Source organism: Nyctibius grandis, chromosome 2 (assembly GCF_013368605.1).
Source record: "Nyctibius grandis isolate bNycGra1 chromosome 2, bNycGra1.pri, whole genome shotgun sequence".
Lineage (NCBI taxonomy): Eukaryota > Metazoa > Chordata > Aves > Nyctibiiformes > Nyctibiidae > Nyctibius > Nyctibius grandis.
This window is the reverse complement of record NC_090659.1, coordinates 35,027,904-35,051,713: the sequence shown is the minus strand read 5'-3', so window position 1 is coordinate 35,051,713 and position 23,810 is coordinate 35,027,904. Positions and strand designations below refer to the sequence as shown.

General features: G+C 43.1%; 1 protein-coding gene across 1 annotated transcript in view; it reads left to right on the top strand.

Moving 5' to 3' along the window:
- The window catches only part of PTCHD1 (patched domain containing 1), a 35,824-nt gene extending 13,385 nt beyond the window's left edge, over positions 1-22,439 (top strand). Inside the window, 5 exon segments of the mRNA XM_068425008.1 lie at positions 223-883; positions 20,046-20,661; positions 20,663-20,894; positions 20,896-21,055; positions 21,058-22,439. Coding sequence (XP_068281109.1) covers positions 223-883; positions 20,046-20,661; positions 20,663-20,894; positions 20,896-21,055; positions 21,058-21,695 — 2,307 coding nt within the window. The 3' untranslated portion in view covers positions 21,696-22,439.
- Positions 22,440-23,810: the final 1,371 nt, after the last annotated feature.

The following is a 23,810-nucleotide window of genomic DNA, read 5'->3' as shown; positions in this document are numbered from 1 at the left end:
ACAGCAAAGGACGTAGGGGAATAATACTGCTATTTTAATGCATGTTTCCTTTTTTTTTTTGCAACGAGTGTGCTATTAATACTTCAGTCACCAGCACTTTTTTTGTTGTTGTTGCTTAGATCAAATAGGAAAGGAACGGAGGTGAGGAGCCGCTGTTGTTCTGGCTGCTACTGTGCAAGATGAACTGATGAATAACGTGTGTGATTTCTCTTTCCCTTGTAGTTGCACTCTGCTGTGACCAGGATCCAAGTTCAAAGACCTGGTTTCAATTACACGTTTGCCCATATATGTATCCTGAACAATGACAAGACATGCATAGTGGACGACATAGTGCATGTACTGGAGGAATTAAAGGCTGCTCGTTCTTCTAATCGAACTAATTTTGCAATCACTTACCCGATTACTCACTTAAAGGATGGCAGGGAAGTATATAACGGGCATCAGCTTGGTGGGGTTACTGTGCACAGCAAAGACCGGGTGAAGTCTGCAGAAGCCATTCAGCTCACCTACTACTTGCAGGCAATCAACTCCTTGAATGACATGGTGGCAGAGAAGTGGGAATCCATTTTTTGTGACACTGTTGAACTTTTCCAGAAATCCAACAGGAAAGTGAAAATGTATCCTTTCACTTCTTCTTCGCTGAAGGAGGATTTCCAGAAGACGAGCAGGGTGTCAGAACGCTACCTGATCACAAGCTTGGTCCTTGTGGTCACCTTGGCCATTCTCTGCTGCTCCATGCAGGATTGTGTCCGCAGCAAACCCTGGCTTGGCCTGCTGGGATTGCTGACCGTGACCCTTGCCGCCCTGACTGCAGCTGGGATCATCAATCTCACTGGTGGGAAATACAATTCCACCTTCCTGGGAATCCCCTTCGTCATGTTAGGTAACTATCTCCTCCCCTCTCTCGTTTGTGTGTTTGTGCCTCCCCGACGCACTTCCCAGCAAGCAGAGAAGCATCACTGCATGACTCCCAGTGCTTCCTCCCTGCAACGCTGCCCTGTGCCAGATCCACACAGCCTCTTTGCCTAAACTGTTTGTACCACACCGGGACATTAAAATCATGCCTGGGTCTGCAGTGTGGCGTAGCACCCTGCCATAGGATGTGGTGCCCATGCGGTAGCGAGGAGCAAGGATGTGCAAATGCTGTGCCTCGTGCAGGGCGGGGCAGCATGGCTGCTGCTTTTCTGTGGATGTTTCATTCTGGTTTTGGTGGCCAGCATTAGAGGGAAACCTTTGCAGAGGTCCCCGTGCCGCAATGACAGCGTCAGCTGTGCCAGCAAATCAAAAGGGCTGCGTGCGTTGGGCATTCAGAGAGCGCTGGCGCCTTCAGAGAGCAGAGTGGTGCTGCCTGGCTTGGCAGGCACTTGTCCGTGGGACAAGGGCAGTGGTTGGTTCTGGGTTGTGTGTCTTCTGAAGCCCCTGTGTTGGCTGAGTGAGCATAGGGAGGGTTTCACAGCCCTGAGGGGGAGAGCTTTGCCTCCCCTGGGCAGGATCAAACCCGTCCAGTTAGTGCCGGCACATCCCACAGCGGAGGGCTACAGAGAAAGCAGCATCGACCGCTCCCTGGCTCTCGTGCCAGCAGAGGCGTCTTCATCTCCCCTCGGTTTTCATACTGCCTTCACTCACTGCGGGGTACGGGGTGGTTTGGGTTTGTTTTATTTTCCCCGAGGGTAGGAAAGAGGAGGAGAGAAGGGCCATCAGCTTGCTCCTGACCCAAAATCAGTGCCCTCTCCTGTTGGCACCAGGGCGTTTGTGGGGATGCCATGTGTTGTATCCAAACAGGCAGGAGGGCTTCACGGGAGACAAAACAAGAGCTCTGGAGAGCTCACAGCCTCTTTGTTTGTGTTTGGTTCATAACCAGTGTGAAAAGCTTTGTGCGCTGTAGGTGTTTAATATGTCCTTGTTCGCGCCATTATTCATTTGTGCAGAATAATACATGCATTGATTTGATCACAGCTTCCCCAGCTGAAAATCAGTGCTCTGTGATACTTCAGGTTTCAAGTGTAAGAGTGTCTCCACTGACTTAGTCACATCGTGTAGTGATATGACACGTTTCAGCGTAGCTATTTTTATATCCAGCGCCAGGTTCCCATGCCATGCCAGTACTGTAGCTGTGGTATTGTTGCACTTTAATTAAAGACTACGCTTCAGTGCATCGCACTACCAGTTAAGGTGCAGAATATATTCAGTGACAAAGAGAATTCAGCCACATTACATCGGCTCTCGTTTTCAGATGACATCCATGAAAATTAAACTGTAGCATAATCTAGAGGAGATGCAGCGTGAGAAGGAGTCAAAAGAAAGCTAGCTTTCTGACCTGAGTCTTTGGTTTCTTTTGTGGGTTTTTATGCCTGTTGCATGTATTATAAAATCCAATTCCTCAAACTAAGTAGTATATATTACCTATAATATTACATAGGAGGAGATTTCCAGATGTGTTGCAAGAGTAGTTGAAAAGCAGTCTAAAGTCCAGCCGTATGAAATGATAGTACCTGGGGAAAGTGACTCAAAAATATGAAATATTAGCTCTGTATAGGGATCAAACATCTGCTCTCTGGGACAACCTTTCAGATCTTTAATTCACTAATAGTGACTGCTGAGACTTGAAATCCTTGAAGACTTACAGATAACTGTGAAAAGTTTCACATTTCTATTTTAGTGCTCCTTTAACTGCCAAGCTATATAGCCAACTCTGCTTTTTTTTCCTTTTTTTTTCCCCACGGGTTTTTTTTTTCTTTTTTGGTCTTGCTTAGCTGAAGTATTCCACTCTTAAAAGGAGCGTGTTTCAAACACGCAGCTCAGCTCTCACTGTGAACAAGTCAAGACAGAGCAGCCAAATTCGTGTGAATCTTGCCTGCTTCCCCAGCTGCATAAAATCTCCCAAGGGACAGGAATATCAACAGGTAAACAGAAAGCACTAAAGACATTCTGGAGTTTTTAATGAGAATGTTTTAAACCAGCAGAGAGCTAGAAAGGCAGGGTTTCCTTTTTTTCCCTGCAATACAACAGAAAGTTTCAGCGTGCATTTCAAGATTTATTTAATTCCTGTATGTTGTTTTCCTTATAAAGGATGCTTTAACTCAATGTAACTGAAGGCTAGAGACACAAACCACCCTCCAGTACAGCCCACTGAACTACTTCCACTTAATTTCAGTGACCATCAGATTAGATCATAGATTAACTGACCTTTAGAAAACTAAAGGATTTCTGGCTAACAATGCAGCCCCGTAGCTATTACTCATAATCTGATGGCTAAAAGCAAAAATTAGAAAAAATGATTACACTGCACACATTTTAGGCAAAGCCCCTTTACTAGTATAAATCATTAATGAAGTTTCCCTGCTGTATAGCAGCTGAGGATTTTTAGCTTTTTGTCAGCGTTGCAGAGCCGAGGCGGGGGACACACTGTCCAGACATCATCCGCCCTCTGCCACAGGACAAGATTACATCTTTCCTAACAGATACTTCTCGCCCTGCTCTTTGTCTCCTCTTTGGGCCGCTTCCCCCTGTGTTTCACTGCACTACCGCTACGGCATTTGCGTCATGTCTAACCTGAATTCCCCTTTTGCAACTCAGCTGTCTTCCTTATTTATCCACTGCATCTGGAAAACAATTTATTTTCTTTTTCTTTGCATATTTGGGACCACTCTCACTTGCCCAGTCCTCTTCCCTTTCATCCCAGGTTTCCTCAGACTATGCTTACCAGACTTCCAGCAATTTTCTTCTTTTGGCCGCTCCACATCTTCTGTGGAATGCAGTGCCTAAATCTGGGCGTAGGATTCAGGTTGAGGCTTTCAGCAGCAAGAAGAGTAGGAGGATGATTTCACACATCTTGCATATGGTGCTCCTGTTCATACATCCCCATATGACATTCATTTTTTTCTAAGCAGTATGAAATGGTTGGCATTTGGTTGGTGGCACATGGTAATTCACAGATCCTTCGTGTCACTTTCTACACTGTTTGCACAAGCAGTTATTCCAACCAATATGCAGAAGTTTGCCCTTGTCCTTGCTGAATTATAGCTTGCTTATCTCACACCATTTCTCCTCTGAAGTTCATCTTGAGACCATCACTGCCCTTTCAAGATGCATTCACTGAAGTTGGTCAGCAATGTTTTGCAATTACCAACTTTGTCATATTTTCAAGAATTACTTTCTGAATAGTTTAAGTAGTTTGTCCAGTCACAAGCCCATTCTAATAATTTAGGCAATATGTCTGCAAAATACTCCGTTCAACATGCTCTGTAATGCTCAATTTAATTCATCCTGTTTTCTGTGACGTCCCTTCTGCACCAGCCATTTCCAAGAAGAAACAAGCTATATTGAAGGGTACCAGCCTCTGTCGGTGTTGAATCCTTAGCTTTTGCATCGATAGGACGATTTTAAGTTATTAAATTACCATGGCTTACCAAGTTGCACTCCTAAGCTCAGACTGTGTAAGTGTAGGCAGGAACATCTTTTGCCTACCCCAGCTGTTAAATCTGACATACTGGTTTAAACACTTCGTGCTTTGGGTTTAATCACCTTCATGGTAGTTTATTCTAATTTTTTTTATTCTTTAATTAAAGCAGGTTACTGTAACTCATCTCACAAAAGGTAACTCATTAAGTCAGAATAACTCGGTCATCAATGACTGTATATAGCCTGAGTATGTCACTACCGTGACGATACTATGTGGTGGCAGGTTTCTTTTTAGCCCTCACTGCTTGCTAACTGAATAGCAAAAACTGAAGCCAGGAGAGATGTTGCCAGAGACCTCCTTCCCCAGCAGGTACCCAAATAGCAGGGGTCCCCTTTGGTCACTGGTGGTACAGCTGTGAGGACGAGGTGGGGTGGGAGGCTGTGCCTGGGGCTGGTCCGAGCCCCCACAGAGGGGCTGCCCTGGGGCGAGCTAGCAGAGGGCAGGCTAGCTGCAGCCACTCTCTTCTCTAGGGATACCATGTCAAGTCAAACTGGGAACTTTCTTCTTGACCTCTGGATTTATACAGGTGCTTCTAACATGAAAGTGAAGGCTAAAACCTGTGAAGCTTGGCAGGCTCCCACCATTCATCTGGGCATGTTTTGAATTAGCATATGCCTCCATGGTTCTTTTAAAACTGTCATCTGCATTTATCTGTGTGTAAACAAGTAATTTAAGGACAAGATTACTCACATGCCTAGCTCATGTGGAATACTTTGCTGAATTAAGGCTATTCGTTTTTGACCCTAAGAACCAAAAAATTAAATTCTTCAATTTGGCTGAATTTAAAATAGCTGATTTATAGTGTCAGCTGGAAAGCAGAATTAAAACTCTGATTTCCTATTGCCTGTTCCACTGAAAACTATAGATGTTTGGTCTGGCACAGATGCTAATGTATTCATCATAAGTTTCTCTTACACATTAAATGCTGTTTAATAACTATCAATCATTTAAAAATACCAGTTTCCTCAAAAAAACACAGTGTTACCAAACAAACCATTGGACAACAAGCAGCACTGGCAGAACAAGTGTTTGGCATGACTTTTTTTACCTCAGAGAGGTGAAATGCAGCATTTAACTTAGAGACTCAAAAGAAAATTGCAATATTGCCCTTTGCACTGAAGAGAAAACTAGCAATCTGTTTCCTATTCCTCTAGAAACTCCTACAGCTTATTCGGGGAGAGGCGGCTCCTTCAGCTGCCAAGTTCGTGAAAAGCATCGGCTCTGTGAAATCGCGGTGGAATGCCAGGCGCTGCCAGATACGGGCAGGGACACAGGGCCGGCTCCACAGACTTATATTTAGCCTCCGATGCTGGCAGGGGAAAGCCAGTTAGCAGTTACGAGAGCGGCTTGAGGTTGCAGCTTGCTGTAAACAGAAATGATAGCCAGCCTTGTGTGAAACTCAGCAAAACAGGGACAAATGCAGGTACCTCTTCCTACTGCCTCCCTCCGTCCTCCCATCACGTCCCGCCCTGTTGTATGCCCTTTCTGGGAAGAAAGGAGGGGAAAACCATCAACAGGGCAGGTCCAGGGAGGGGCAAGGGGGAAGGAGCAGGTGGAAGTGTCAGGCAGGACTGAGGCAGGGTCCTCCTGAGGTTCAGTCATGGGGGAGGAAAGTCTGGGGGAGAAAGAGACTGCACAGGACTGCGTCTGGCTGGAGGGGGCACAGGAGCAGGAGAGGTGCAAAACGCCTTGGGAAGTACCCACAGGTACCAGGGCTTGTAGGAGCACCTCTCAGATGCAGAGAAGTGTCGATCGCTTCTCAGATACACAAGTTTGTTGGGTGCACACCATCCATGTGGCTTGCCTGGGGAGAGCTGTGCTGGTGGAGGAGTGAGCCGAGATGTCGGCAGAGGGGCTTTATGGATACAAAAAGTTGGAGTGACAAAGGTGGGATCTGAGGTCAGAGACAGTTGGGAAAGAAGATCAGAAGGAAAACATTAGGAAAAAGAAGAGAGGAGGTCACTGTTTTTGATTATGGGAGTGAAAATCACAGGAGGGCAATGAGAGGATTGCTGGAGGTTAGGGACCATGAAGGCAACAAGTAGCTAAACCAAGCAGGGTGGCTAAAAACCAGTGTGAAGACCCTGAGAGGACAAGGGTGCTCAGGCCAGCACATGTAGCCCACTGGAGCTGCACCTTGGTGCCGATAAGGCACCTGGCCAGACTCCTTCTTGAGGTTTCTGGAAGAACATGCTGGTAGGGAATTGCAACATATGCCAAATTTGTACGCCCTAAAAGCATTCATTATGCTCCCTATCAAACACCCAAGTGTTTGCTATATTCAATAAACCTGAAGTATCAACACTGGTTACAGAGAGTTTCAAAGAGAGAGAACTAGCCCCTGCACAGGTCTTTGATGTCCTTGAGTCCACCCATAAAGGTGACACACACATGAATGTTTGACATTGTATAGTACTTTCCACCAATTTTCCTGTTGTCAGTTAATAAAAATGTGAAGCTTACCAAGTCTCTCTTGATTTTATTCCCCGAGCTAAGCTTTCTCACTCTCCCTGTCCGGCTGCCCCTCTGCCGTCTCTTCGTGCTGGGAAGAAGTGTGTCCTCCCTCAGGTGGCTGCCTCAGCTGACTGCCCCGCTACCCCTTTCTTCCATCTCACCCAGCTCGTTTGCAATCTCTGGCAGCCTCCTCCAGCAGGTCTCACTCGTCTCCCTGCTCCAGGCCACGGCATCTCCTTCCTGATGCCTGCACATCTCTCGGCATCTTTTGGTCTCCGTGAGCTTCCTTCATCTTTTCTCCTGTTTTCCCCACTCCTGCCAGCATGTCCCCTCTGACATTTTGTTGGTGTGTTTTTTTTTTTTAATTTCTCTAGTCTTTCATCCTCCCCTCTCCTCAGCCATAGCTGGGCCTGTTGCTCCTACCCTTTTCCCTATATTCTTGAATAACTTTCTTGGCTCCCAAACAGGTCCGTGCCATACCCTGCAGTTGTATCTCAGCTGCTTCAGATTTCCCAGTGATTTCCACCATTCATCCTTTGCTTTTTTCACACTGCCAAAGGACTCCAAGAGTGCCTTGGAAGTACACCGACACTGGGTTTTTTTGTCACTCCATCTACTCAGCTTTCCCAGTTCAACCCTGCACAGCTTAGTTATATTCATAACACATTTTGTGTTTTGTTCCTTTCATTCCCTTTCTAAGAAATAAATAAAATTGTCTGTTTTTATCTACCCTCAGCAGAATCCCAGACATGTCATTTTCCTCGTCATTCCTTTTTCCTTTCCTTTTTCTCTCCTCGGTCTCTTCCTGAGCTCTCTAAGCAGGTCTTCTGCAGTCTCTCAGGCATCACCCAGCATTTCTGTTCCTTGTGGGGAAGAGCAGAAGTAGGCCCCCAGGCCACCCCTCCTCATTCAATGTACCAATGAGTCCTTTCACCAAAGTCAGCGTTTTGCACCTGTAGGTGAGGTGATTAACCACCTCCTCCACCTGCTGGTCTCCTTTTCTCCAGTTCTCCTCCTGAAGGATGATGCCCCTAGCCCCTTGAGGAACCAAAACACCAATAAGCCACTAATGCATGGGAAGGAAAGAGGCTTAAAATACAAGTGGTGGCAGAGTATTTTAGACACTTGTACCAGCCCTTTCCAGTGCAGTGCAAAAGCAGCAAGTAGAGTATGCAGCCAGACATGCGTGGTGGCGACACAGCCAACATGTGTCCATGTTCCCCCCTCACCACCACAAACCTCAGTGAAATCCTTGCATGCGTACGTGCTTCTTGGCTTCAGAAGAGTGTTGATGTCTCAGTAAATATAATGGTTTTTGGAAAAGAGGAGCTGTATCTGTAGGAAGTCAGTCCAGAGAACAGTTTAATATTGAAACCAAGTACTTTACAATTCATTGAATAAGATCAGGCATTGCCCCTTGACTGGTGGTGCTCCAATATGCACTTATTTCATGTGAAAAGTGTATTACAGGTGATGCAGTGCATTTAATGAGCATTCATTTACGCAGACAGCAGAAAGATGTTTTTTACTGTCTGCATGCTCTTAACTGCAGAGAAGTCAGTGCAGGCGATGGTTTAGTGGAAGGGCTCATCAAGAGAAGTCCCGAACAGTCAAAGGTACTGAAAGTTTGGCTCTGACATCCTGATTTTTTTCAAGTAGTGAAGTCCCTCAAGAGAAACTTCCACATATATGAAAATATATTGGAAGTTCACAGGTTAGCGAAAAGAAACCTTTTATTATCTCTATATATACATGTAGGAAATATATATATATATGTTTTTGTTATATTTTGCGTACTGGACTCAGATGGTCAATGAAGACTTGGGGGAGGTCAGCAGGAACTGATGTGACTTTTCAATTTAGGTCTTTCTGTGAGAGAGGTGGTGCATGTTTTGTGCATCTAATAAATCACATCCCCCAATTAGGCAATAGCCGAGAGGCCTGTGTGGCAGGGAGGGGACCTGCCATTTTCAGGTCGTGAGACTTCTGCGTTCTGGCAGAGGACACTGGCAGAGGTGGATTCAGTTAAATTGGAATAAGTAAAGTCTAGGTGCTAGGTGGAAAGCCCAAGCTGACTTCCAAACTTGCAATGATTTTTCTTTTTTTTTTTTTTGGTCAGTAGGAATAATAGGTCTCATGTGCTTTAACTGAAGTTTTACAACTTTTTGAACACTGTGTTTCACATATGGTTGATCTATATATTATGAGTAAGAGTAATGACAAACGTCACTTAAACGGGAGAATTTAAGGATATGCCTGAGATATTTTGGTTGCAGCTTTCTCACCAGAAAAGGGGAATGTGAAGTGTGGTAACTAATCCGTAGTCCACTAGGAAAACACTCCTAGAACCAATTGATATTTTGGCTTTTGGGCTTAGAAATTTAAAACAGATTTAAAACATGATTTTGCCCCAGATACATTCACTGCGTCTTAAACTGTCTTCAGGAACTGTCATGTACTATATGTCACTCGGCTATTCTGTAACATGGTAAACATTAACCTTGCACAGATGGTTGCAGGTAGCTTTCATTTACCTTTAAGCAGTTTTTTTTACACAGCATGCATAAAACCTGTCAAAATCTCACTTCATGGGGAAAATCAGTTTGCAATTTTGTCTGTTAATATGAATCTAAGCATGTGATATGCGAGATGAGCCCAGTAGTACTGAACATACATATAACTCTACATCTAACCACCTTCTTGGCTAGTGAGGCTTGAGGTACACACCTCATGGGGAAATTCGTTTTCCTGGCCACATCTGTTATTCCTTTACTATTCTGGCATCAGACTTTACCATCCTGTGCAGCTCTCCTGGTGCAGAGGGTGGTCCTGGCTCCCCCTGCACACCCCGGGGTCCGTACCCCACGCCAGCAGCAGTGGTGGGCAGCTGCAGCCCTGTGCCATCCCTCCTCCTCTTGTAATCCTCCGTGCCACATCCTCCATGCCTCCATACCCAGCTTGAGGGTAGGAAGGCTCTGCAGAGGGATCTGGACAGGCTGGATCGATGGGCTGAGGACAGCTGTATGAGGTTCAACAAGGCCAAGTGTCGGGTCCTGCACTTGGGGCACAACAACCCCATACACCGCTACAGGTTTGGGGAAGAGTGGCTGGAAAGCTGCCTGGTGGAAAAGGACCTGGGGGTGTTGATTGATGGCCGTCTGAATATGAGCCAGCAGTGTGCCCAGGTGGCCAAGAGGGCCAACAGCATCCTGGCTTGTATCAGAAATAATGTGGCCAGCAGGACTAGGGAAGTGATTGTCCCCCTGTACTCGGCACTGGTGAGGCCGCACCTCAAGTACTGTGTCCAGTTCTGGGCCCCTCACTTCAAGAAAGACATTGAGGTGCTGGAGTGAGTCCAGAGGAGGGCAACAAAGCTGGTGAAGGGTCTAGAGGGTATGTCCTATGAGGAGCGGCTGGGGGAACTGGGATTGCTTAGCCTGGAGAAAAGAAGGCTGAGGGGAGACCTTATTGCTGTCTACAAGTACCTGAAAGGAGGTTGTAGCGAGGTGGGTGTTGATCTCTTCTCCCAGGTAACAAGTGATAGGATGAGAGGAAATGGCCTCAAGTTGCACCAGGGGAGGTTTAGATTGGATGTTGGGAAAAATTTCTTCACTGAAAGGCTTGTCAGGCATTGAAACAGGCTGCCCAGGGAAGTGGTGGAGTCACCATCCCTGGAGGTATTTAAAAGACAAGTAGATGTGGTACTTAGGGACATGGTTTAGTGGTCGACTTGGCAGGGCTAGATTAATGGTTGGACTCGATGATCTTAAAGGTCCGTTCCAACCGAAATGATTCTGTGATTCTATAAAACTAAGCCGTTCTCCCTGTCTCTTCAAAAAACAGCTTAGGCAGAGCGCTGTGCTTCCTGGGAGATTTTCTGATGTTTCCCAGTTAAAGACAGTGAAGAGGTGTTACTGAGAGGAGCAGGGGACTGCCGGGCAGCGAGACCCTTTGAAGGCCAGTGCGAGTTAGATGCTTCCCTGCCTTTTGCCCTGGAACTGCAGGCTTGCATGTACGGCGCGGGTTTGGCTCAAAAGCTTTCGGTTCGCATCTGCACAAGGTCTGGGTAGTTGGGACATGAGCACGCTGTGCAGACATAAATATTCCAGCAGCTAAAAGCAAATTTCCCTAACGCTCAGCTCCTTCTGTTGCGCTGAACAAAATACAACTTTTAACTTTTGCCAGGTCTTCCATGAAAACAGAGGAAAGCAAGTCACACGTTTAAACAGAGTTGACAGCCCACTATGTAAATGCCAAAAAAAAGCCTTTACTTAAGTGGAATTAAATATTCACTTTGTATATAAAAGTAGATTTTGAACCATAACTTGCTTTGCTTGTCTGTCCTTCTCAAAATAGAAGGGCCACTCAAGTTTTCTCTCATATGTATTTATGTTTTTAAAATGTGCTTATCTGACATTCCTGCTATCGCTATAACAACAAAACCTCAAATATTACATTGGTTCAATACTAAAAAAGAGTGATCCAAGCAAAAAAACAGCATTTTCCCAAAGCCTAAATCAGTAATTTTTACTCTATTGAAATCAATGGGACTCTTCAAGATTAACCACATACTCGCTGAATTACCCATATAATCATTACAATAAGAGGCTATTGATTTAAATTTAATTTGGTACGGTTTTAAAAAAATAATTTGAAAATGCAATGTTAAGTGAGATGGCTTTTTTGTAATGAATAGCTTTAAAATACGCATGCTCCAAAAATAAAAAGTGGTGAACCATGTTACTGCCATTGCTGACTAGGGATTGTGATGAAGACTAGGACTATGAATACTGAGGCATTGTTTAATTCTACTTATTTAAAATACTCCTCCTCTTTGTTTCATTTCCCCTTATATAGGTATAAATATGACAGGAACGTGTACATGTGTTTACACACACTGTGTGTGTGTATGTATTTCTTCAGAGCTAGATATTTATATGTAGAATGATTTTCATTTCAATAGTAATATGCAGATCATACTCTTAAAATTAGCTTGTGATTTGTACCATTTTCTAAAACACCGGCTCATTGTTGCTTGTTTGCCACGATAAAAGAAAGTACTGGGGAGTTTATAATTGGGATGCATCATGTACCCCAAGCACCACTGACTGTGTCCCGACCATTGAGGGTAAGACTGAGAGCGTGAGGGTGATTTGATTTTGTCAGTGCATCTTTGTGCAAATGTGTACTTTTTAGTATAACTCAGAAAGGGCTACGCCTGACCAAAGCAGACTGTTTCACAGAACAACAGAGAGCTAATCCTATGCTGCATTTCGAGAAGTTAAGTTTAGAAACATAGAAAAGGTAGGATATTATAGCAGACATTCATTGCCAGCAGACTGAGGTCAAAATTACTCTGGTGCAGCAGATCCTTATGAGTCTTATGAGCCTTATGAGCCTCCTTTTAAGCTGTGCTTGGCAGTGCTCCACCAGACCCAAATGAGGCATAAACCCAGTACTGGATTTCCACACGCACCCTGTTTTCCTGCCTGTGCGTTGACTGAGCAATTTGAGCACAGGCTTAACGGCCCAGAGAGCCTTTCTGCAGGATCTATGACTAAAAATAACATTGTGGTCTCATAGCGCGAAGTGCCAAGCACCAGTTGAAGATTCCTTCCCTGCATGCTCCAACCAACGCGGTGAGTTGTACAGGGACACTTTCTCTTCGGCGCTGCGCTTCTGTGGGCACAACCGCCCACAGCTGTGAAACACAGCAGATACTGGGAGCATATTAAACATTTCGGTTTCTCTTGTTTGGTTGCCAAGTAGATACAGCACAAAACACAACTCTCTCTCCAGAGACTGAGGGAGATTTTTATCTGGTGTGAATGCACCAAGATGCTCATGTTTTTGATCCTGGCAGTAAGTTGAGGAATACACGGGCATGCCTGGGGCTTTCTGGCGGGGATGGCCGGTGCTGTTGTAAGCATGGTTGGAGAGATCAGCCTGACAATTGAGGGTGAATGGCTAATATTCAAATGCAAAGCAATCCCAGAGATGGATCTGCTGGTATCATGCCTAGATGCCTAACAGACTGACATATCTAATTTCAGTATGTTTCTCTTTTGGGAAGATCCCAAGTCAGATGTTAATGTCTGCAGGCATAGTACACCTTATTGATATACGTGTAAAATTTAGTAGTCTTTAGAGCAATAATTGCAAATACTGAACCCAACAGCATTGTCATCTTTATGAGGTATGTTTTCATACCTGTAATCCAGCTACAATACAGTAGGGTCTGTGTGACAGGAGGTAAAGAAGGCATTGCAATATGTACAGCCTAAGCTTATACCAATACATCCCATCCTGTTATTGCTCTTGATGTGTTCTTCCTAATCCAGCTACCACGCCTGCACGTAGCCTTCATGCTTACTTGCCCTTTGAACCTGTGCTGGGAGGTATGAGATGAAGTCAGGCTGTGCTTGGGTGGCTGGGATTTCACTCACTTTGCAAATGAGGATGCATTTAAGACTGCTCAACTGTCTACAGCCCTCAGTGCCCTTGCCACAGTTCTCCCGAGATGAACACTGCTGCCAGGAAACACAGCTTATCAGATGAGTACCTTAGAGGATGTTAGTATCCTATAGGATTTTACTCTACACTGTGAACTGGGCCCCCAGAAATACTCAGGCAAGAGTAGGAAAAGCAAGTAGGATTTGCAGTGTGTTTTCTTTGCTCAGCAGAAACGTTTGGGATGGGCAAGTTTGCACACGGTGGGATGTCTGACGACAGGCACCCTCTTTGAGGTCTGACATCCACACAGCGAAACTGTAGCGTTGCAGCACCATTTATGGACCACAAAGGCAGGCATCGGTTAGAGTAACCCACAGTTTGTTGCAACAGCAGGCTAACAGCATTCAACTGTTCAGCTCAACCCATGCCACTAAATTGCAATAAACTCAGTGAGAACTGCCATGTAAGTTAGGCTTGGTGCTAATTCTGTCTTCATGCTGAAGGATCTTGGTTAGCTCTAGTATTTTGTTATTTTAGTGGGATTAGAGTCTGAAGACAAATGTTCGCTTCAACTGGGTGCAAATTCTCATGCTCTGCCTGCATATTCAGTCGCACTTTGTACATGCTATATGTTCCCAGTTAAAATTGTGTCTGCTGGGAGAGGCCACGTATTTAGTCAACAACTGGTTGATTGCAACTCCTGTGACAATGGGAGTCTGGATTAGCAGTTTCACTTGGCTTTTCACAAGATGGGAGCTGATGAGCTCACTGATCTAGCTGGAAAAAATAAGTCAGCAAGGGGAAATTATCTCAGCTTCTTTGTTGACATTACTGTGGAAAGCAGTCCCAGAGTTGAGCAGTGTACATTGTTATTTTTAATACTGTCAGCTAGGAAAATTCATTGCACCTTCATTGTATCATATGTTATTACAGGTATCATTTTGGAAAGGGCAATTCCTGCGTTATGATTCTGATCTCCCATGTACTAATTTTGCACAAGCACAGTTCTTCAGACCTTGCCTGCGTTGGCAGCAAGCTGGGATATGAATTTATAGCATCCTAGCTATTTCATGTTAATTCATCTGGTGTTTGTCTCTGCGGATGATATTTCACTCCACTTTGAATGTGAATCAAGCTGTCCTTCACAGATTTCCACAAAGAAAGCTGGTGCAACATAGCCAGTCCTCTGTAAATTCATGCACTTTTTCACAGCATGCTAAATTCCTCTTGCAGACAAGTGCTCCTATTCAGTGGGATGATTTCAGGCTTAAATCAACCTAAGTGAGACAGCATTCGTCCAGCTGAACGGATAGTGTTACAAGGATGCAGCCATTACAATACAAGCAAAAACCGTAAATCAGACTCCAGACTTAACGTCAGTAACTCTGTCAGAGCATGCTTCTACTTCAGGTTTTTGCCTACCCAGTTTACAAGGCTTCCATACATCCTGCCATGACTCATTCCCAATGTCGGCCAGTCTTTTGTGCCATCAGTGTCAGGAAAAGATTTAAGATTAAAAAGCAACCCTCAAAAAAAAAAAGATTGCTGATGTTTCTAAACCCGACCATTCCTTAGTCCAATTTAGACTAGAAACAGGTGAATTAGTAGCAATGAGGGAGCAGCAAACTTCGGTAGGGGAGGGGAAGCAGTGCCTGAGAAGGGGGAAACACCCAGCTTTGCTGCTAGAGGATTCTGCCCCCTTAAGAAGACAGTTTGGTGGTTTATTAGTCTTAATTCTGGCAGTTAATGGGAACATACGTACTGGTGCAGCATTCAGCCTCACTGAGGTGGAGATCAATCATTATTAGCATTTTATGTGCCACTGCATTAAAATGGGATGAATAAAATTAATTACCCCTGAAACGTGACCTTCCACACAGAAGGCTGGAACTTCACAACCTGTAAGTGAGACTTTATTCAGAGAGATTGTACTCAAGTACCAAACACACACATACACAATCTTCAATACAGTAAGAAGAAAAAAATGAGAGCCACAGTGTACTGTTATTCTCTACTTTCATAGATGGATAAAACTGCAAGAAGAGGAACCAAAACCTTGTTCTTAGTCATTCCCCTTACATTCTCTTACAGAAGAAGTCCATTTGAATACCCAAACCTCATCTTATCATGATAAGATAGAAAACTCACATGATTTTAGTGCAAAATTGAACATATCCCTTGACCTTTAACAATAAAAGCACGCAGCAGCCTTTGTTTTAGGGCAGCAATTAAGCCAAGCGAATAGAGAGCTGGTCTGTGACTCTGGTGACCGGGAGGTCACTTCGCTGCCCTCCCACAGGCTCTGGGGCTTCTTTAAATCCCTTCACCCCTCTCTGCTTCAGTCCTGACATTTGCCAGGCAGGAGCGGAGACAACTTTAAGCATAGGCTGCTGATGCCCGTTCGTAAAGGCCTCTTGCTTGAACAACCACTTAGCAGGGGAAAGGATGCATTTCTTTTTTGAGATTTTAAAATGGTACTAAAAAGAACAGTTTAAGTGCCTGCACGTAAGTACTGTTTAAAATGAGGTAAATAATTTGATAATTTTAAGCAACAGAAAATTTTGCCTTAGTTTTCACAACTTCCTACAAGTGCTTTTTTTCTCTCATGCATACTATGCATTGATTTTGAAGAGCATGTGTAATTGCAAGACTTGATCCTGAAGGAGACAAATGAAACTTCTTATAGCATTTTCAGGCTACTCACAAAAGCTCTGTATTTAAGTTAGGCATAACTTATTGTTTTTATTGATGGTATTGTTATTTGCTTCTAAAATTAAAGATAGCCACCTCAGCCAGTAAAGAATTTAAGCTCCTCAGAAATAAGAGTGACTATATCTTCTTCATTTTATTTGGCTATAAAAGCCAAAATTTCTGTCCTCAGTCATCCAAGACATGTGGTAGGAGTATCTCTTACAATGCAAAGTAGTAGAAAAAGAGAATAAGGAAGAAAATATTTTGGTCCCCGTTTTCTCCTATACCTTTCTCCTATTCCCTCAAGATTTTCCTTTGCCCATTCAGAACCTCCTTTCCTTAAAAAAGTCCCATCTTTCCATGTACTCCTTCTTCTTAGCTCATGGTTGTACAGTCTGACTGTAGGGCATGACCAGTGACTCATAATAGCAAATGTCAAAAGGAAAAGATCTCCAGTAGCCCATTAGCTGTTTGAGTTCATATTTATTATTTACTGAATGACTGTGAATAATGAACAAATTGCTCTAAATCATGACAGATTTGTGGCTAAACCTCTAGTAAAAAGGGAAAATCAGTTAAAGCAATTACAGAATTTATTTGCAGGGAAAAATTTGCCTTCATCTCATTAATATTGTATAGTGAAGACATAGCACCAGCAAGAAAAATAGAGGTAATGGGTACAAATCAGTTAGGGATGCAAAAAATTGAAACTCTGAAACAATGGAATAGTGAAAGAAATTCTCACAAAATGCTTCCATGTAGCTATCTGCCCTAATCTCTGTGGGTTAGACTTACACAAGCATCAGCGAGTTAGACAGCACTGGAGATCATCACCCCATGTTGTGCTTGCAGTCAGTATTTAAAGGAGTAAATTTGGTTAGGTAAAACCTGTTCTAGCTAAATAAGGCTAACCTTTGGACTTCCATGCCTTGTGCACGAGTTTGGTCTTAATCTTTTTCTCAGAGGATACCGGATCAGGTCAATAGTGCCACTGGCGCAAAGAGTGTGCAAGTTTGTCATTTAAGCCTGTCTCCCTAAAGGGAAATGAGAATTTTGTAGCTGTTACACAAATGGACAGAGGAATCAAAAATTGTACAATTGTAGGAAAATACCAATTCCTAGCATGCAGATTGTATAGCAAACAACAAAAGGAACCTATCCTGAAGTAGATAGTGTCTAAATGTTTTTCTGTTGGCTTTGTCGAACACATGTGGTGACACCTCTTTGTGCATTTACTTTTGCAGTTCTCTAAATAAGATTTCATTTTAGGATAGTCTCGAAGATTATGTAAGAGCAAATTGTGTTTTTATGTTTCCTACTTAAAGAAAATATGTGGTATCAGGAGCCATGTTATCAGACATTATCCAAAATCTTATACCTGTTAAAAAATCATGCTCAACATCATATTTAACTGGCTCTGGATTCTTTTACTCATTGCAAAGTCAAAGGCTTTCCAAATTAATGCAGCTTTTTGAGTATTTTTAGGCAAGAGCCTATTGACACTGAAATGTTTTTTTACAAAAACATACTATAGCTAAAACTCACGATGGAAGTAATTTGTAATATTCAATGACCTCATTTTGTACTGATTTGCTCACTCAAAGCTAATGCATATGATGCCATGTGAAATTCTCAGACGAGCCTGTCTGCAGGACTTATGGGAGCCATAAATGGATTAAACCTCTCACTCCCTGCTTTGGCAAGTGATCAGTTACATTTAAATAAAGGTCAGTCTGTCTTTACAAAGAACACACTGAAAGCAAGCTTAATAGCTTTCCCTACTGAGCCTAGAACATAACTGTTTGAAGCATAATTAGCAACAGGGTGCCAGTCACTGATTGTGCTTTTTGCTTGATTTTACATCTGGGGAGTTCCAGTAATCCCCATTAGCGTTAAGATGGGGCACGGTGCTAGTTATCAAATTGGCAGTCTTGACCTGGCCTCTAAAAGCAGCGGTAAAACATTGTTTGGGAAAAATTAAGATGAATGCCAAATGCTATACCAAAACCAGGAGCGTAATATTGCTACAAATTGGACAGTCATGGTCCGTGCCGTGACTCCAAATAACAATGTAGGTAAGATATCTGATATACATGACAGCACAGACTTTGTTACTCTAAATACCAGGTGACCGTGATAGGGAGATGCACCAGCTGTCCTATTATCTCATCTTATGAGCTCTGTATTTTGAATTCTTTATAAAATACCCTATACCTATTCTTTTTAAGAGAGTGATCAGCTCTGCCATCTGTTAAAATATAGATAGGATATTCCTTGCAGGAAGGGTGGAGTGAATCAACTACAGCTGCCCCTATAGTAAAAGGTACTGACCACAAAAGGGTTATTTTGTCATGTTAACTAAATATTTAGCCTACATGAGGCATTTAAGTAGAAGCATGATCACAGAATCATAGAATGGTTTGGGTTGGAAGGGACTGTAAAGATCATCTAGTTCCAACCCCCCCTAATATATTTGCTGGTTTTCTGTTTCTTCAGAATACCACGTTTGTTTGGGGATTTCTTGACTGATATTCATAGCCCTTGTGGCAAAAGTGATAATCATCTACAGGTGGAGAGAACAGAGCCGATACAGCAATTTTGGTACCCTGCAGTCAGCCTGAAATTGTATCAGAGATCTCTGAATTACCTTGACCTGCCTGACTGGAGATTCAGCTTCAAAAATCCAGTGATTGCCCTTCAGTGTCATCAGCAACTAATTCAGCATGGGTTGTTTTATCTAAGTTATCAGGGAATGGGTAAGAGCAAAACACTGTGGACTGGGTTTTGGGAATTTCTAGAGATGATGCAATAGCAGACTAGAGAGGTAGACAGGGGATAGCACAAACAGCAAAAGAGTAAGGAGGAGGAGTAATCAAAAGGCAGCAAAGAGGGTGGATTAGATGGAAAGGATCTATTAAGTAAAGATGAACATGATATGAATTATTATGAGAAGATATTAAAGTCTTACATTTTAGTTGTGATACAAAGACTGTATTTTTACATTCATCTCTGTGTAAAACACCAACCTACTTTTATCTCAGCCACTTTCGTCTGATAGCTGGTTGATGGCTGTGTTCCCAGGTCAGGTCCACTATGAGAGAGCAGAGGTCTGTGTCCTCCAAATGGGTCTTGGTTATCAATCACAAAAAAGAAACCATAAGAGGAAGATGACCAACCAGGAATTAAGATAAACCCATGCACTTTTCCCAATTTACCTGCACTGGGGGGTTAAACACAGGATTTTAGGTCTGCAGGTCTTTATCTCCTTTCATGAATGCTATATCCATTACAAAATGTAGGAACTGCCAAGAAAAATAGAGCTGTATTTGGTTTTACAAGCCCTTAGACATATTAAAGTAAGAAGACCAATGCCTTAAGCAGTTCTGTATCAGTTCTACCATTCTGGATCTCTAAAATTTATTTGTGCTTTTTTTGTTTGTTCCATTTCTAGGATTTCTTTTTCCTAATGGAAAATTTGTATAGGAAGAGGAGAAATCGGTGACTGATTTACTTGACAATGTTCAGCTTATATGAAGGTTTCATTTTTTTACAGATGTTCTACAAAGCAGCCAACCAATGCTCTGCTTCCAGCATAGGCACTTCAAGATCATATTTCTTTGTTTTCACCACAGGTCAGATCCCATCATCAGGAAAAACTAATTTCAAAGCATCTTCCATCACAGGCACTCCGAAATAATGAAATGAAACAGCCAACCGGAAGAAAATCCTTTTTCTTTAACCCATCAACCCTGCACCAGTGATGCAGAACTCTCCTCAAGCTCTGGCAGTAAGGTTTGCTAGTCAGGTAGCAAATGCGCTCCTGTGGCTTAGACCTCCATAATCATTTCTCTCTTCTGCAGGACGTTTACTTCAAGCTTTGGTAACGGCCAGCTGTGTCTCCTTTGAGCCTTTTAGCATGTCCACGTTACGTTCTTCCACATGTTGATTCGAGTACTTTAAACACTCGCTTTGTTCTCTATTGTAGGTCATGGGTTATATGGGACTTTTGAAATGTTGTCCTCCTGGAGAAAAACTAGAGAAGACCAACACGTTAAAGAGAGGACTGCAGCTGTATTTGCAGACTCCATGCTCTCGTTTTCTCTCACCACTGCCATGTACCTGGTCACTTTTGGAATAGGTGCCAGTCCCTTCACTAACATTGAGGCAGCCAGGATTTTCTGCTGCAATTCCTGTATTGCAATTTTCTTCAACTACCTCTATGTACTCTCCTTTTATGGTTCCAGCCTGGTGTTTACTGGCTACATAGAAAACAACTACCAGCATAGTATCTTCTGCAGAAAGGTACCAAAGCCAGAGGTATTGCAAGAGAAGCCTGCATGGTATAGGTTTCTTCTGACAGCCAAATTCAGCGAGGACACGGCAGATTCAGAGGAAACGAACACTTATGAGAGTCATCTTTTGGTGTGGTTCCTGAAACGCTATTATTGTGACTGGATAACAAACACTTACGTCAAGCCTTTTGTAGTTCTCTTTTACCTTGTTTATATTTCCTTTGCCTTAATGGGCTACCTGCAGGTCGTGAAGGGTCATGACCTGAGCAACATCGTAGCGACCGCAACACGGACCATTGAGTATACGACGCCCAGCAGAATATTTCAGTAACTACAGCCCGGTGATTGGGTTCTACATCTACGAGTCTATCGAGTACTGGAACACCAGTGTCCAGGAGACGTGCTGGAGTATACCAAGGGCTTTGTGGATATCTTGGTTTGAAAGCTACTTAAATTACCTTAGGAAACTCAATATATCTACCGGATTGCCCAAGAAGAACTTCCTGATATTGTTGAGGAACTCCTTCCTGAAGGCCCCTCAGTTTTGCCCATTTTTCAGAGGATATCATCTTTTCCAAGAAATACACAATGAAGTCGATGTCGTGGCCTCCAGATGTTCTTGGTGGCCAGACAATGGAAACCAAGAGGGAAGAACTTTATGACCTCCTGGAGACCCTGAGGAAGCTCTCTCGTCACGCCCAAGGTGAAATTTTATCGTTTTCAATCCATCGTTTGTGTACATGGATCGTTATGCCTCTTCAGTGGGAGCCCCCTTACAAAACTCTTGCATTAGTGCTTTATTTCTGCTCTTCTTCTCTGCATTCCTGGTGGCAGACTCTCTGATCAATGTCTGGCTCACTCTAACTGTTGCCTCAGTTGAATTTGGAGTTATAGGTTTTATGACCTTGTGGAAAGTGGAACTAGATTGTATTTCTGTGTTGTGCTTAATTTACGGAATTAATTATACAATTGACAACTGTGCTCCACTGTTATCAACCTTTGTCCTGGGCAAAGAGTTCACAAGAACTAAATGGGTGAAAAATGCCCTGGAAGTGCATGGGGTAGCTATTTTGCAGAGCTACCTCTGCTATATTGTTGGTCTGATTCCTCTTGCAGCTGTGCCTTCAAATCTGACCCGTACACTGTTCAGGTGCTTGTTTTTAATAGCATTAGTCACCTTCTTTCACTGCTTTGCCATTTTACCTGTGATACTGACTTTCCTGCCACCGTCCAAGAAGAAGAGGAAAGAGAAGAAGAATCCTGAAAACCGTGAGGAAATAGAGTGTGTTGAAATGGTGGATATGGATAGCACCCGAGTGGTTGACCAAATTACAACAGTCTAACTTGTTTGTTTGTTGCTTTTTTACACTAGGTCTTACTGAGGGGAAAAAAAAAAAAGAAACCAGTACTGATCTGGGGAGAGGAAGGGGTTTGGAGGTTTTCCCTCCCCACTCTAAGTTAAATCCAGGAATATTGAAAATTATGGGAGAAATTAAAAATAAATTTTAAAAAAAGAGCTGGGGGATTGTACCTTGCTCAGCTCCTATAGCAGGTGTTACGAGAGGATTTGCACGCACATGCAAAGAGGGTTTGAATTTTAGACACGTGAAGTCAGATCTAATGAGAGAAGTTGGGTTCCTAAGCAGCCGTCTGCATCGCCTGTACTGCAGATGCTGCAATTATTGTGGCTAAACCCAATCAGACTGAAAGGTCAACTGTCAAGGCTGAAGTAGCACTAAATGTTTGCTGGATGTAAAGGCTTTACAAACTTTCTGCACAGCAATAACTCAAGTCAGTGAGTCAGCTCTTATAGGTCTTAGCCATCACATTTAATTTTTCTTTTCTCCCCTAATCTAAACATTTATGCAAGACTGTATAACAGATAGCAAACTGTACTGGGAAAGAAGGCAGTACACAGCAACCAAACGTTTTCCAAACACTTGTGTGTTATAAATCACTTTTTTTCCTAAAAATATAATTTTAAAATGTAAATCATCCCTTGTAACATTTTTAATCATGGTTTTATAGCTATTTCTTTTTCTTAAAAAACAAAAAAGAACAAAAAAAAAGAGAACAAAAAAATCCCAGTGACTCTGCCACTCTAGAAAATATATAATTCTATTTTATACATGTCTCGCTACTAGTTAAACACGTAATCTGCTTTACCAACTGTAATTTTGTTAGCACTCTACTAACACGTACAAGTGGATCTAGCAGCAGACAGAAGATGGTGTACTGAATATTTCAGCACCAAAATCCATGACTCAAACCTCAAATACTAAAATGTCATCAAGAAAGTGAATGTTAGGGCTCTTTTAGTGAGAGCCTATTTCAGGCCATTCACTGGTAATGCACACTAAGAGGATTAGTGGGTAGTTTTACGTAATGTGTATCTTAATCCCTCAGTCTTCCTAGAGTACCTGTAAAGCAATAGACCTTGCAGCTATGGGTTCTTCCAAGAGACAGTAGACCATGAGAGTTGTATGGAACAAACCGAAAGCTGGGACTGCAGTTTAGCAGCATCAAGTTTAACAGCATCCCCGAAGAGCCCATATCTAAGGGTCGTATTGAAAACACCACATCTGAGGGAAGAAAAAAAAAAAACAAAAAACATAAAAAGATTACATTACTGAGTCTTTTTGGAGCTGTGAGTTCTAAATCAGAAATTCTGTCAGCATCTGTGATGTGGAGTAATGCAGATAAAGAAGCATCTCCTTCCTCCTCCACCCCCTCTGCCCTTAAGAGCGACAGGCTCATTACTGTAAGATTTTATCATGTGGTTGAACCCCAGTGGGGATATGTAAGCCAATTCTGTAGGTTTTGCTGAGAGTATTCCGACTATACATTGCCTGCAAAAACCCAGTTGCAGGAAGCTGGCTGATGTGTCGGGTGGTCTCATGAGTATATGGGCTATTGCTTTGTGGTGCAAGGTGAATGTATTGCAACTGGGCTCATTTTTACAGCTTGTCCAGAAAGTAAGAGTACTTGAAAAAGTTTTGCCTCAATCACAGTATCTGGAGGGCGAAGGGATATTGCAGGAGCCATGGGGCTTGGACCACTGGGAACGCTGTGCCTCGGGAGGCTGCCCCTCTTACCCATACGGTGATTAACACATCTGTGGTCACAAACCCAGGGTATGCTTCATTGCATGAAACTTCTCTTTAGCATCCAATCCCACTGACCCCCCAAATGCCCTGTGCAAAACCTGCAAGTGCCACCTAGTGAATATTAATTTTCAAGCAGAGACACTTCTGAAGCTTCCTCCCCAGCAGAAAATAAGATAACCAGATATTTTGCCCTGAAGCAAAATGTTACATACTGACTAGCAAAACAAGTCGGCAGTGCAGCTGGCAACGTTTACTTTCCCCTGGATAAGTCCTTTCTCTGACCAGAAGGAAAGGAAGCTGTGTCCAGGAATGCACAGGCTCTTTGCTTGAACAAACAACATTTGCTGCGGT